The 16,840-nt window shown below is 26.0% G+C and overlaps 1 protein-coding gene across 5 annotated transcripts in view; it reads left to right on the plus strand.

Moving 5' to 3' along the window:
- LOC111679426 (titin) overlaps positions 1-16,840 on the plus strand; it is a 77,207-nt gene that overhangs the window by 4,241 nt on the left and 56,126 nt on the right. For 4 of the 5 annotated variants that reach the window (XM_046946977.1, XM_046946975.1, XM_046946973.1 and 1 more), the window contains exons 2-3: positions 544-594; positions 5,514-5,579. In XM_046946977.1, the coding sequence (XP_046802933.1) occupies positions 5,523-5,579 (57 nt within the window). In that variant the 5' untranslated portion in view covers positions 544-594; positions 5,514-5,522. Of the gene's footprint in view, positions 1-543; positions 595-5,513; positions 5,580-15,608; positions 16,161-16,840 lie in introns of those variants that run through there. The other variant, XM_046946974.1, reaches the window with a different exon arrangement.

Here is a 16,840-nt window from a genome sequence, read left to right on the forward strand (position 1 = left end):
AATTATTTATTAGTTTGTAGATAATGAGTTTATTATTAAAAGCAAAATGAATTAGATAATTTAATAGTCATTCGGTACTTTTAATACTTAAATAAAATTTATTTTGCATTTTTTTCAAACTTAATTTAATTTTATTTAACTACATACATAAGTCAAATTTGCATGATGCCAAGTTTTGTTGTTTTCATTCATTTTTTTGAGTTTACTTCTCCTGCACAAACTTTTGATTTATGGTTCTTTCTAATTTTGTGCATTTTTTTCTATGGTTATTGTTATTATTTAAAAAAAAATAATTTCTTACCGTGATTTTTTCTCTTTGTTAAACTTTTTTTAATTATGGTTGTTAAAAAATCAATTAAAATGAAAAGTTTGTTTGGTTTTTTTTTATAAATATTTTAACACTTTCGTAAGATTTTATTTAGACAAGGAAAAATAAACTTAATGCCTGAGAGCGAACACTAATTAAACTAATTTATTTTTATTTATTCAAAAACATGTTTGTTAAATTTTTAAAATGATTTAATTTTTCTTTTTAATTTATAGAATTAAGAAGTTTTGAAGTCAGAGAACCAACTCGCTAAGAGTAAAGAAAGGGTAAGTTAAGAAGCAATATCCGAAATGCTCTATTTTTAAAAATGTATGATATCTCAAACTTTTAGATTTGACAAAAACTTTGATTTCAAATTTATCTTAATTACTCTACAATTCTTTATGTTGATCGTTGAGTTCTCAAATTCCTAAACAATGTCCTGTAATCGCAAAAAATGTATAAAAATGGACTTAGCACATTTCTACTCTGAACAAACTTTAAAAATTATACACAAAACATTAATTTACTTTAAGATTTTGTTCATAAATTTAAATTTGATTTATGATTTTAATTCTTTAACTTTAAAGCAATAAATAATAATCTTTAAATAACAATTTTAATTGCATTTCGAATATAAATAATAAAATTCTGAAAACGGAAAACTTTCCAACACCTACAGCAAAAATACATTAGGGTTTCTAGACCAAACTAACACTGCATTATGTGGTATTATGGATAGATAGATAGATAGATAGATAGATAGATAGATATATAGATAGTTAGATACATAGACAGATAGATAGATAGATAGATAGATAGATAGATAGATAGATAGATAGACAGATAGATAGATCGATAGATAGATAGATATATAGATAGATAGATAGATAGATAGATAGATAGATAGATAGATAGATAGATAGATAGATAGATAGATAGATAGATAGATAGATAGATAGATAGATAGATAGATAGATAGATAGATAGATAGATAGATAGATAGATAGATAGATAGATAGATAGATAGATAGATAGATAGATAGATAGATAGATAGATAGATAGATAGATAGATAGATAGATAGATAGATAGATAGATAGATAGATAGATAGATAGATAGATAGATAGATAGATAGATAGATAGATAGATAGATAGATAGATAGATAGATAGATAGATAGATAGATAGATAGATAGATAGATAGATAGATAGATAGATAGATAGATAGATAGATAGATAGATAGATAGATAGATAGAATATGAGAATAGATAGATAGATAGATAATATAGATAGATAGATAGATAGATAGATAGATAGATAGATAGATAGATAGATAGATAGATAGATAGATAGATAGATAGATAGATAGATAGATAGATAGATAGATAGATAGATAGATAGATAGATAGATAAATAGATTGATAGATAGATAGATAGATTGATAGATATATAGATAGATAGATAGATAGATAGATAGATAGATAGATAGATAGATAGATAGAGATAGATAGATAGATAGATAGATAGATAGATAGATAGATAGATAGATAGATAGACAGATAGATAGATAGATAGAGATAGATAGATAGATAGATAGATAGATAGATAGATAAATAGATAGATAGATAGATAGATAGATAGATAGATAGATAGATAGATAGATAGATAGACAGATAGATAGATTGATTGATAGAAAGACATCAAGGTAATAGAAATGTTTTTAAAATTTCAAAAATAACTTATGAATCCAGCAGATTGTTGACAGCAACCAGGGAGTTAAAAATTGTGACAATCGCTGCAGTAAAGTACATACAAATTTATAATAATTAAAAAGTAAATTAAATTTATAATTGAACTATTTACAAAACAAACAAAAAACTATAATACAAAATTTTAACGATACATTTATAATATTGCCAAGAAAAGCCTGCAACTTATATGATGGATGATGTAATTGAAACTTGCACTCTGTGAGTTTTTTTATATTTTTATAAAAATAAATATTAGAATCACAGAGCTGTAATCAAAGTATGAAAAACTAAATTAACAAAAAACTAATAATATTAAAAAAAATAAACAAAAAAAGTTAAAGTAACAAGTTTTCTCAGAGACGCCATAATAGGAAATATTCTTCAAATCCCCCCAATATACTTGGCATATGACCATAATGATCGTAAATTGAGCTAGAAGTATAAACGAATGAATGAATATGTAGACAGCTAACGAATAGACTGACTGACTGACATACAGACATCTAACAAGGCAGCAGAGACATTTACAACTGCAAAAAAATAAAAGTTTCAATTTTAGATAGACAAATCAAAGTTTAAATGCGTGTTGTATAACAAACGCTATATTCGTCTTGTATTTTTTTATACATTTTGGATCTGGTGATAAATTTTATTTAACAATGTCCTTCATTAAATGATCAAGCCCATGTAAACGTGCGTACAATCAACTTGTAAGTCAATCTTTGTCATAAATCTGAATTTACCAAAAATATAAATAATTTTTAAAAATTATTTATTTATTCAGCGGCTATAAAATCTTTTAGATTAAAATGTCAAAATTTATGATATTTTAAATAATTTTATTTGTATATAACGATTAGTCGCTTAATACCCTTTAATAAAAGATCTTACCACAAATTATGATGACTTAATTTTTATTGAGAATGAAAGAAAACATCATTATAAATTATCATTTGATTTGGATTTTATGGCAGGTGGGTGATGATGAAGAAACGTTATAATTCTCTATAATTTTATGATTTTGTTTTGTTATTATGATTTAATATTATGGAGAGTGTTTCAATTAACCCACTTAAATGATTATTAATTGTTTAAATGACGTATGTATATTTTGGGCATTTATTAGATTTTAAAATGCTCTAGTAAGGTCTGTCTGTCCGTCCAACTGTCTGTTTGTTTGGTATTGAAAATTGCATTAACGCTAAAAGATTTCATAAATAAAATTTTATAGAAACTAAAATGTTTCTGTCAAATTTTAAGTCCATATAAGGTCCATGCCTCCTATAAGGTTTCCCTTTTCATATATTAATCTATCTTCTATGGAGTTCATATGAGAGAAGTCGAAGTGCCGTTTTGATCTTATTTTACGGTACTTTTTCAACCTCAGGGTGATCTAATTAGACAGCTCAGTAGTGTCCCTTTGTAATTCTTAAAAGCCGGGTCCATTTCTTTACATGTTCTGCTAGTCCATGTACAAGCACTTCCGATCTCTAACTATTGCTTAAAATCACTTCCGTTTACAACCTCACAGATGGGATGGGCTCTGTTGAGTCGATAACAGCACCTAGAGATATAATCGGCAGATTTATCAAATAAGCCGAAGACTGGTTCCTTATCACAGAGAACATATTGTGGTAAATTTGTTGTGAACAGAGTAAAACCTGAACATTCCCTAACTAGGAAGGAAAATTCAAAGATATCACTTGTATAAGATACATTTCATTCATCACCATTCAACTCAGCAAACTTCTTCATGAGAAACACTCACTCTTGGTATATGGGTGTGATGAGGTCTGTACTCTTACACTTGACACCAACCCATTTCCAATGCATAGTACCACGGTCACTCCTCTGCTCAGTTATCTGTTATCTCAGCAACCGCACCTAACTTTTACGGATCATAGATTTAATCAACATCCTCTTCCCTCGAATTTTGGGTTTTAACTTGTACCCCGAAGGCACCTTTCTAATAACCGGTACAAGACAAAGTCCCAAACTCTACCTTGTGTGTTAAAGGTTACCATGGTTGTTATGTGATTTTCTAATCATAGAATTAAAAACTTTCAAATTCTGAGAATTTGCGACTTAACTTAGCACCTGTCTAATAACCGGCACAAGACAAAGTTCTGCGCTGTGTGTTACAATTTCCCATTTTACCAGATTGTGCGGTTCTTCTAGTTCTATACATATTCAGAGATGTTAAACCTGGTCTAGTCTTTTAGTTTAGGAATTATAGATTGATTTAGTTTAAGTGCAAGAAAGACCCGTTTTAAACCTATAGATAGCCTGAGAAATATAAAATGTAATACCCTGTTTACACGATGCAATTATTCGTGATTCACTCCCTCATTCTTCATTGAATCCCCAAGTTAAGTTGGACAATGATAATTATACGCTACACCACTTTCGTGGGGAGGGTATATTGGGTTTGTACTGGTGTTTGTAACGCACAATAATATTGGTCCTATACCCACCTTAAAGTATACCAATCGGCTCAGAATCATTTTCTGAGTCGATGTCTGTTCGTCCGTCCATGTGAACCTTGCAATCAAACTACAGGTCGCAATTTTGAAGATAATTCAATGAAATTTGTCACATGACCTTCTCTTATCCCAGGGACGAAGCCTATTGGTTAAAATCGGTCCATTATTTCACATAGCCCCCATACAACTGAACCCCCGAATAGGGCTTGTAAACCTTTTAATCAAACTACAGGTCGTAATTTTAATGATAATTCAATGAAATTTGGCACATGATCTTCTATGCTACCGTAAACGAAGCCTATTGAAAATGGTTAAGATCAGTCCATTATTTCTACTAGCCTTCATAGAACTGAATCCCCGAATAGGGCTTGTAAGCCTTTTTATCAAACTACAGGTCGCAATTTTGAAGATAATTAAATGAAATTTGCCACATGATCTTCTATAATACCGTAGACGAAGCCTGTTGAAAATGGTTTCCATCGGTCCATTCTTTCACCTAGCCCCCATACAACTGAATCCGCCGAATAGGGCTTTTAAGTTCATAATTAATTTTAATACACTCATATCTCGACAAAAAGCTGCAAAACCAAGTTCTATACTAAACTTGAGGATCTTCACGAATTTTTAATAATAGGTCCTCGAATGACCCTAGCTTCTATGAAAAGCCTCAATAAGCAGCTTAAGTACGTACACTTTAACTTAAATGCTTTATTATGACAACTAAATCACATTTTATTTTTGTAAAAGGTAAAGGGTATTATATGGTCGGCCTTGATCTACTATAATTTCTTACTTGTTTTTATTGCATTTCTCTATATAAATCACCCTTTAGTCATTTATGAATACTTTACTTTATTATTGTTTAACGCCTGTTGGGCAGATCACTTTTTTTAAATGGTTTCAATTAAAAATTTTAATTTAAAAAAAATTTATATTGAAATATATTTTTTTGTGAAATTTTCTTTTTAGGTTGACAACATGGAGTTGGAGTGCGATTTAAGTAAAATAAATAATGAAGAATTGCTAAGAAAAATGGTAAGTTAAAAAATGTATAAAAACTGAAAACTTTCTTTAAAATATTTAACTAGTTTTTAATAAAACAAAGAAACTTTAAAATAAACGAAGTAAAAATTTAAAAAAATCTAAACAAATTTTATTAAAAAAAGTTATAAAATTAACTAGAAAGACAATAATAAATTAAAGAATTTTAAAATGATATCATCTACTAAATTTTGCTTTAATTTTAAATGTTTTTTTTTAAGAATTTAATACGTCACGTAGTAGTAGTAGTTTTTTATTTTAATTCAAAACAATTATTCATAATAAAATTTATATGGTTTACCTCATAATATTTAATTATGTTATCAAAATTATTAAACAGATTTAGAAAAAAACTAAACAAAACAAATCATAATTAAAACAATTTAAATCAAAATAAATTATAAGTTTTTCTAATCATGATAACACTCATCTCTAAGAACAACAGACATTAGACAGACACACAAGTAGAACAACATTTTGAAAACTTTCTACCCCCGAATGAACTAAACCATTTAAGGCAAGACAAGATCATTACCGATCAGCATGATCTTTATAAGCAAACATTTAAGCAAATTTAGTACAATACAAAATTTATAAAATATTTAAAGACACAACGTCTAGTGACACAATAAGTCTGTGCATCAACACCGACCACGATATTCTAAGAATAAAGCTGTTGGAGAAGCGTGGGTTAATTGTCTGTTGTTTGGTGGATCGATGAATATGAATTTGAACTCATCTTAATTCGAGAGAAATTATTATGAGTTTTGACAAAAATGGTTTTAAAAATTCATAAAGTAAAATAAATTTCATGGCATTTATTTTTTATTTAAAATTTATTAATATTACATTTTTTTTTTAATAATTTATGTGAGTGAGTGTATTGTCTGCTGTGGTGCATCTTCATTTTTTTTTTGGTTGTCCCCCTTTTTTTTAATTGCTATAAAATAATTTAAAATTGAAAATAACTTTAAATTAATATTTATTTATGTTGTTAAATGAATTGATTTTAATTAGTTTTGCTTTTTTGAGTTTTTTTTAATATAAAAAAGAGTGAATAAAACAGAATTGACATCATAAATCTTAAAAAGAGTTTTTTGTTGATTTCATTAACTGGGCCAATTATTTGAATATGAAATTATTTATATACATGGCCAAATGTTGAAGACAGTTGTTTCTTAACAACAATTTAAGTGTCACTTCAAAACTCATTAACATTTTTTTTTCAAAACTAATATATTTATACAAAATACTTTTAGGTCTCAGGTTATAAACTCAGAAATTTGTTGTAAATAGTTATAAGAAGTGCTGATGTTTGTAACATACCCTTAAACTATACCAATCGGCTTAGAATCATTTTCTGAATCGATTAAGCTATCTCCGTCCGTCTGGCTAGCAGTCCATGTAAACCTTGTGTGCAAGGTACAATCTGCAATTTTCAAGATAATTGGATGAAATTTGGCAAACACACGGTTCTTTTGGACACACAAGGACGAAGCCTATTGAAAATGGTTAAATCGGTTCATTATTTCGACTAGCCACCATACAACCGTACCCCTCAAATAGGGCCTTTGGGCTTATAATTAAATGATCTATTATGTCAACAAAATTCGACAAAACTTAGTTTTATAGACCTTTAAATGACACTACCGATTTTTGTAATGAGTAGTAGAATCATCAATTCTACCATATTGAATTCTAAGACGCCTTGTTTGTCTGAAAAGAAAATCTCCTCTGTTGAAAGCATCATTCCCGACGTATGGTTGAGTTTAAACCGTAGATGTTCTGCCGTTTAAATCATTTTTGCATTAAATCTGACAACGACAAAATGGGGTTTAGAGTATAAGTTTTTCGATAAAAAACTCGAACTACTGAACTTTCACCATAAACTGATCGAAAAGTATAATTTCTATGGAATACCGCTAATACAGTACAATTTCTATGGAAAACTGATCGTTCAATATAACTCGTATAGAAAACTTTACCATTCCATTGGAAAACAGAAAGAAAACAATAGATTTCACATAGAAAACTATAAAACATATAGAAACTGATCGTGATAGTCGAGATCGTATAAAAAACTGAATGTATACCTTAACGCTTACCGAATACTGATCTTACACTATATCGAAAGCGATCAAAGAGTACAATTTCTGTAGAATACTGATCGCACAGTACAATTTCTATACATAGTTCTTTTAAAGAAAAGCTAGAATCTAATAAATTACGAATATTAAATGTGAGTATAACAGTTTTATTCTACAGGAAAATTACAGTAAGTAATACATTTTCTACAGAATAATTAAAGTATAAAAGATTTTCTATATGGAGTATAACAGTTTCGTCAACACAGTATTTGTTATTCTATAGAAAAATTGAAATATAACATTTTTGTCTAATAGAAAAACTTAAAAGTTTTATTAAAGAAAAATTGAAGCATAATAGTTTTATTTTAGAGGAATAATTGATTTTCTATTTAAAAACATGAAGTATAATCGTTGTTATAACAGAAAAATTTAAGTATAACAGTTTTTTTTTTACAAAAAATTACATTCTAACAAATTTTCTATAGAATTATTTAAATAAAACAGATTTTTTAGGAAAAAAAATGGAGAAACATTCGAATATAATAGTTTGTCTATAGAAAAACTGAAATGCAGCAGATTTCATTATACAGAATAATTTAAGTATAACAGTTTTATTCTTCAGAATAATAACAATATTTAACAGTTTTTATTAAAGAAAAATTTTAGTATAACAGTTTTATTTTAGAAGAAATTACAGTATAATTGATTTTTTTATTGAAAAACATGAAGTATAATAGTTTATTCAAAAATTGAATTATAAAAGTTTTTCGAAACAAATATTTCAGTATAACAGTATTTCTACAGACAAAATGTTTTTTTCTAAAGATAATTTAAAGTATAACAGTTTTCTTCTATAAAAGCTTTAGAATATAACAATTTTTATAGGAAATTTGGTGTATAACAGTTTATTTAAAGGAAAATTGTAGTATAAAATGTTTTTATATAGAAAATTTATATATAAATGTTTTTACAATAAAGAGGGTCAAATGCAACAGTTTTTTTCTAAAGAAGAATTTGTGTATTACAGTTTTTTATATAGAAACTTCTTCAATTGAAAAAAAAAACAACTTTAACAGCTTTCTTAAAACAATATCTGTGTATAACAGTTAATTTTTTTTAGAAAAATTAGAGTATAATTGCTTTTTAAATAAAAATTTTCTCTAGAAAAGTGTTGGAGTATAAAAGTAAAAATAATTATATAGAAAAGTTGTAGGTTAACAATTTTTAAAAGAAAATTTGTGTGTAAGTCTTTTCTATAGAAAAGTTTGTGTATAAAATTTTTTTTCTTTAAAACAATTAAGTATACCAGATTTTCTATTAAAATTTTGGTATTTTTCTATAAAAAATCTATAGATATCTTTTAGTATTACAGTTTTTTCTATTGAAAAATTAAATATAACAATTTTTGTAGTAGTATAACAGTTTTTTATTGAAGAATTGTCAGTTTTGCTATACCTAGTATAACAGTTACAGTTTTTTTCTTCTAAGTTTTAATGACCTTCAAATTCTTTTGATTTTTAAAGGATTTTTTTAATCAAAGAAAATTTCCTGTTTTAAAATTTAAAAAAAATGTTAAAAAAATAATTTTCAAAAAATTTCCAAGGATCTAAATGGAAAATCTTTAAACAGATGGTCATGTGATAGAAAAATCCTTCATGATTGTGATTTTTTTTGTTTAATTTATTATTGGTTTTGTGGTCACATATTGAAATGTCGTCATTTGTTGTGTTTTTTTTTTTTTTGGCAAAATGTGCATTCGTGATTATATAATACAACAACAAAAACATCAACTAAATTTTCAAGTACAAAAAAATTAATAAAATTAAATGAGAGAAAAAAAAAGAAGAAAAATTGAAATACAAGCAGCATAAATAAAATAATACAAATAAATAAAAAAAAGAAATATTGTATCACCTCCAGTAGACGACGACGGACGACAACAATGTTTGAATCACTAGCGACGACGCGACGTCGCAGTTGAATAATGTAGTCATCTCTGATCATCATACTTTGTGTTTGTGAAACTTGAAACTAAATAAGTTCAAAAGAAAAGTGACGTCATTATTAAATTGAAGATAATGAACGTGAAAAGAAGAATGATAAATAAAATCAAAACATTACAGCACAACACAGAAACCCACATACAAACACATACATACATACATGCATATGCAAATACACTAACATTTCATGAAATTGTTCTTGTAAAAAATGCAAGTACTTTACTTATTAATCTATAGTTAGTTATTATGTTGTTGTTGTAAATATATTGATTGGTTGATTTATTTTTGTTATTTTTAACGTTTTTTTTTCTACATATGTTTATCATGCATGTATTTTGTCTGTCTGTCTGTCTGTCTGTCTGTCTATATTTTACATTTTCGACCATGATGTCCATTATTATTATTTTTTTTTATTTTTTTGTTTTTGTGACACTTAGTCATGTTGTACTCGTTCAACAAACCGGCAATATCTGTCTGTCTGTCTTTTTGTTTGTGTGTCTGCTAGCCTGTCTATTTGTCTGCGTGGGAATTGAAATTGCGCATGCGTAACAACAAAACTTTTCTAGTCTTTTTTCTTTTTTTTTTTGAATTTGCATATTAGAAACTTTTCGTTGTTATTATTATTGTTGCTGTTCTTTGTGCTCATTTAAATGTGCAAATAAAATATCAATGAGCGGAAAAAATGTCTATTTTTGTAATGAAAATGGAAGTTTTACAAAAAAAAAAAAAAAAAAAATCATTATTTTAAAATCGTTTTTAAAGAGAATAATTGAGTCAAGGTTTTTCAAACAAATCTTGTATGTGAAAAAATATGAATATTTTTTTTGGAGGAGTTGTTTTTCTAGATTCTGTCAGTATATATTTCATGTCTTGAAAAAGTTCAAAATAATCTTCAAAGATTTTATTTGGAACATATAACCGTGAAAGAATATTTATAATAAATATTACTCATACCACCCTTGGTCCAAGAATTAAAAGTTCTTTCTATACATAAGTTCCCAGCAATAAAAGAACTTCAAAAGAAGCGAAAAAGAATTAAAATTTACTCCATGGAAGTACTGAAAAAGACATGAAGAAGTGATGACTTTACCACAGGCTTGTCATAGGAGAGATGTCTGTTTTATTTAGTTCCAAAGTCACTACTTTTGAAGTCATTCTCAAGAAGTAATTTTTATGCTCTTTTTTGGAAGTTGTTCGAAAGTGAAATTGTATTATTTTTAATAAAATTAATAAAAGAAGAAGCCAAAAATCAAATTTTTTTATCTCACAAAAAAGTAAGAACAAAAAACATATGTATTCAACATAGAAAAAATTGAACTATTTTCGCTTCTTCGGAAGTCATTAAGCATCAGTCCCACATAAGTAAAAAAATTCACTAATTGCTACTTTTTATAAATGTTTTCTTTTTTTTCTATAGAAAAATAGAGTATAATAGTTTTATTATAAGTTTTTTGTTCAATAAATAGATATATAACTATTTCTTTATGGAAATATATAAGTATAACAGATTTTCTGTAGAAAAATTTAAGTATAACAGTTTTTTTCTAAAGGGAAATGATAGCATAACAGTTTTGTCTACAGAAAAATTGGAGTATAACAGTTTCTTCTATAAATAATTAAAAGTATAACAAATTTTCTTTAGAAAAATAGGAGTATAATAGTTAGAAGTTTTTTTTCAATAATTAATTTATTTTTCTACAGAAAAATTGGAGTATAACAGTAAATAAGTTGTAGTTAAATAGTTTTTCTGCATAAAAATAAAAGTGCAACGTGGAGTATAACAGTTATTTCTATAGTAAATTGATGTACAAAAGTATAAGAGTTTTCGATAAGATTTTTTGTAGAAAAATATATGTTTAAGAGTTTTTTCTATAGGAAAATTTGAGTACAACAATTTTTCTATAGAAAAGATAGGGAGTATAAGAAAAAAAGTTTTTTCTTTCAAATATAGAAGTAGAAATATTTTTCTATAGAAAAAGTTAAATATTGCACAATTCTGTAGAAAAATAAGAGTATAACAGTTTTCTTCTATAGAAAAATTCAAGTAAAACAATTTTATTTTTCAGAAAAATCGGAGTTTAACAGTTTTATATACAAATAATTTAGAGTATATCAAATTTCTCTAGAAAAGTAGAAATATAACATTTTTTCTTTAGAAATTTAGAATATAACAGTTTTATATCTAGAAAGATAAGAGTATAACAGTTTTTACTGTGGAAAATTGTACTAAAACTTGCTTTTCTATAGAAAAGTTGGAGTAAAATATTTTTTCTTTAGAAAATTGGAGTATAACAGTTTTATTTAATATAGAAATTGTAGTATAACAGTTTTTCTATATAGAAATTAGAGTATAACAGTTTTATATCTATAAAGATAAGAGTATAACGGTTTTTACTGTAGAAGATTGTACTAAAGTTGGATTTTCTATAGAAAAGTAGAAGTATTTTCTATAGAATAGTATAAGTATTCCATATATAGTATATAGTATCTATATAGAAATTAGAGTATAAGCGTTTTCTATACAAAAATTGAATTATTACAGTTTTGTATACAGAAAAGTTGGAGCATAACAATTTTTTCTGTAGAAAATTGGAGTAAACTGTTTTTTTAAATAGAAAAGCTTAAGTAAAGAAGTTTTTTTCTATTTATAGTTTTTATGATAAGTAGATTGTAGTATTTTGATCGTTTTTCTTTAGAAAAAGTATAATACTTATGAAATATGAGTAATTTTTCTTTAGAAAAATTATACTTCTGAACAGTAAATACATCATTAAAAGTTGTGGTTATTTTCTAGAATCATCAAGGAATTTACATTTTGTTTTAAAATTTCCAATATTTCCGTTCAGTAATAGAAAATAGAATATTGCAATAAAATTATGACTCAATCCTTGCAAAACTTTTCTTAATTTACAATATTTATTTATAAATTGTATGACTATTTCTATTTATAAACATTTCCCGAACGATTAAATTTAGAATAATAATAATAAAATATAAAACTATAAAAAATAAAATTTACATTCCATGCAATTTTAACCTTAAATTCAAACTCAAGGTTGTCAATTATCACACTACAGCAATAATTAAACTAGAGCAAAAATAGAACTGAACTGAAAACTGTAACAAAACGAAGTCTCTCTCTCTCTAAAGTCAAGTAGTAATGGCGTCTATGACAGCATAAATTGACAGGAAGATTTGTTTCGCAAATTGTTTTTTTGTTTAACGCAACTTTGTGTGTCAACAAATCAAACTAAAGTAGAAATTTATTTTCTTGCACTTGACAGTTAGAAAATAAATATTTTACAAAAGAAACATGCAAATATTTTCACAATTTCCTTTAAATCAACAACAAATTGACCAAGTCAAGTGGAGTGGATTAAAGTCTCCTCCCTCAAACAATATTTACATGATTTTATTCATTTATTTATGTAGTTAAAGTCCAGTTCAGTTAGACAGCCAGTGCCTACATTAATAATTTACAATTAATTGTTATAAATATTAATTTTTTATTAGAAAAACAAACAGACAACAACAACAAAAACTGGCTTTTTTTAATTTTTTTTAATGAAAATCACTGTGTATTTTATTAAAAATACACCTCTACCACCCGCTCTATTAAATGTTTATAAAAAAAAGTTGTATGTACTGTTAACTTAACTAAATATGTTGTTGTTAATGCAAGTGTCATATGCATAGTTGTTGTTGCTGCTGTAAATGTTGTTGCATTTATGCATGGGAGTATTTTTGGTTGCATTACGTTTTACTCAATTCTTTAGAATTAACTATTAGAAACAAACACAACAACAACAAAATTGTTAGAGAGTTGTAATACAATAATAATGACGATGAGTTAAATTGTTGCCTTGTTGTTGTTGTTTTTATTTTTTTTTGCAAATGTAGGCGCGAGAGTTATTTTGTGTTTTTAAAAGGGTTGGTAGTGGAGAACGGTGTAGAAGTGTCAACAAAACCTCTTTATAATCTTTGATATCAATGTATTGGTTGCGAAGTCTCGAGTATATTTTTATTGATATTTTGTATTTGTTGTTGTGAAAGAGCGATAATAGCTAAAGGTAAATAAAATTTAAAATAAGTGCAGTAAAAATAATTGTATATGTTTTTTATTTATTTACTTTAAAAAAAAAGAGAAGTTTTTTTATTAATTTAATAACGCCTTATGTCGCTGATATTGAGAATCTGTTAAATTGATACAGAATTGCAGAGTTAGGGAAACTTCCTTGTTAAAAGAAAAGTATTAAGTAAGTAAATAAATAAATAAATAAGTAAGTAAGTAAGTAAGTAAGTAAGTAAGTAAGTAAGTAAGTAAGTAAGTAAGTAAGTAAGTAAGTAAGTAAGTAAGTAAGTAAGTAAGTAAGTAAGTAAGTAAGTAAGTAAGTAAGTAAGTAAGTAAGTAAGTAAGTAAGTAAGTAAGTAAGTAAGTAAGTAAGTAAGTAAGTAAGTAAGTAAGTAAGTAAGTAAGTAAGTAAGTAAGTAAGTAAGTAAGTAAGTAAGTAAGTAAGTAAGTAAGTAAGTAAGTAAGTAAGTAAGTAAGTAAGAAAGTAAGTAAGTAAGTAAGTAAGTAAGTAAGTAAGTAAGTAAGTAAGTAAGTAAGTAAATAAATAAGTAGACGAACTAGTTCCTCAACGGCGATATCAACAGCCACTAAGAACCACCACTAGTGAATTTACAATCCACTAGAAATGTAATTTTTTTTAACATTTTCCATATTTTATGCGTCATTAAATGCAAACGGACACTTTTAGCATTACATTTCGTGAGAAATGTGCCATCCCACGAAAAATTTCAGAACTTGTTCTAAAAACTACTAATTCTAAAACGAGTGAAAACAGAACCACTTCAGATTCTTAAACAACAGCCTTAGAACCAATAGTGTCGCCATTACTTCTGAAACTCGTTCTATAGAATACTGTTGTGGTTCTTAAATACTTCTAAATAGTTTTCAAGGAACAAATTCTTTGAAACTAGTTATACATTGCTACTGCACTAGTTCAATGGAAAGCATACTAGTACCGAAACAACTTCTTGGAATCAATTGAAACAAATGTCAAAAATTTTAAAAAGGTAAACTAATTTTTATTGAAATAGAAAACGAGTTCAAATGTATATTTTTGCTTTCCACTGAGCTACAAGATATTAGAGAGCTCCCTAATTGAATGGTACCGCGAGAAGAGAAAGTTTGCTGCTTGTAACGTATATCCTTACAAAAAATATTTTAAAAGAGGCGCGGAAGAATTATAGCAAATTTAACGTAAGAAATGTATATGTATATATGTTTTTTAAATAACATTGGTACAATAGTTAAAATTCCTCGACAGTTTCTTAAAATTGCTTCTAATCGTAATAATTTTAATAAAACTAGTGAAAGGTGCAAATTGGCACTTTTCGTACTGAAGGTTAGTTAAGCTCTAATTACAATTACTTCAAATTTAATTGTAATTGAAATTGCAATTATTACCCATCCATTATGTAGTTATGCTGGCTTCATTTAGCTTCAGTTGCAAATCTTTCCGAAGTTGGTAGATCCTTGTTATGGTCGAAATTATACTTCAAGCTTAGCCTCTCTTTTGCTACAAAACTGATAAAAGCCTAAAAAACATTTAAGAACCACTGCAAACAGAATCTTTGCTGCACAACAACTTACACTAATATAACTAATTCCAACAGAAAAATAAAAAATCGCTTCTAAATCTCTCAATTAAATTTCATACTTGTTGTGGGCTTAAAAACTCAAATAATAATAAAAAATAAATAAAATAATAAAAAAATTAAAAACAGAATAAACACACAAACATCTTGCTAACTACCTTTTTTGTTTGTTGTTGTAGCTTCGATACGGTCACATCAGCCAAAAACAACAGAAAAAACAAAAAAAAAACATTCAATAAATAAATAAAAAAAAATACTACAACGACCAAAACAGCCAACGTATCACATCATTCAACTTCATTTTACACTACAAATTCGCTGAAAAATTTCAGTTTCAGTTTCAATTTCTGTTTATGCGGGGTTTTACTAAAATCAGTTTGATTTTGGTGCTCGATTGAAACGTACGTCTTTTTACTCCACAATAAAAAGTTAAAAATATAAAAAATAAGAAAAATAATTAAAATAAATGAAACATTAAAACGCGAATATTTAATTTCTAAAACAACAAAAAAAAAATATTTAAAATATTAAAAACACTAAACAAAAGTTCTAAAAAACAACAAAACAACGACAAAACTGTGATTATATTTAAAAAAAAATTACGAAAATTATCTACTAAAACTTTTTTATAAAAAAAAAACAATTAATAAATTTATACCTTTTGCTATAGTTAAATAGCAACAAATATAAATAAAGAACTGTTTGTTATTAGTGCAAAAAATAATAAATTATTCAACGTTTTTTTGTTGTTGAACGACAAAATTTCTGTTTTTAAATACAATTTTTGTTGTTAGAAAGTGGCGTTACACTAAACACAAAAGGTACTTAACACATTTTTAATTATTTGTTAACAAATAAATTTAAACAAATATGTTAATTTGTTTTAAATAATTCAAAAAAAATCTATTTTGTTAATTTATTTTTTATTAAACATTTTAAAAAATATTTTATTTTAAAAATAAAAGTTTTTAAACGTTTTCAAAGGATTTTCAATGTTTGCTACTTAATTACACAACTCTGCCAATATTTACCTTTTTCTTCTTATTAACTGTTTTTGTTTTGATTTTCAAAGGATAAAATAATTTCAATTATTTAAATCATAAATTTTAATAAAGTCGTATATACATACACTGAAAATAATCCATGCTCAAATTTACGAAAAAAATTTCGTAACTTCTATTTTTGTAATATTTACAAAAATTTCGTGTATAATACGAAATATTATTTAAAAAAATCCTATTCTTTCGTAATACTTTTTTCTTAAATTGTAACGAAATTAAACATAATGATATTAATTATATTATGATTAAATAAAACTACAACATTTTTATAAAATTTAGGAATTATTTTCATAAAAAAATTAAAATTCGTGTGGAGAATAATTTTGAACTAAAATTATAAAATTTATTTTAAAATAAACAAAAATGTTTGAATAAACTAATATTTAGTAAATTCTACCATATTTATTCAAAATTCCCTTTTTTCAATTTATGTTAATTAA

This window comes from Lucilia cuprina, chromosome 3 (assembly GCF_022045245.1).
Source record: "Lucilia cuprina isolate Lc7/37 chromosome 3, ASM2204524v1, whole genome shotgun sequence".
Taxonomy (NCBI): Eukaryota; Metazoa; Arthropoda; class Insecta; order Diptera; family Calliphoridae; genus Lucilia; species Lucilia cuprina.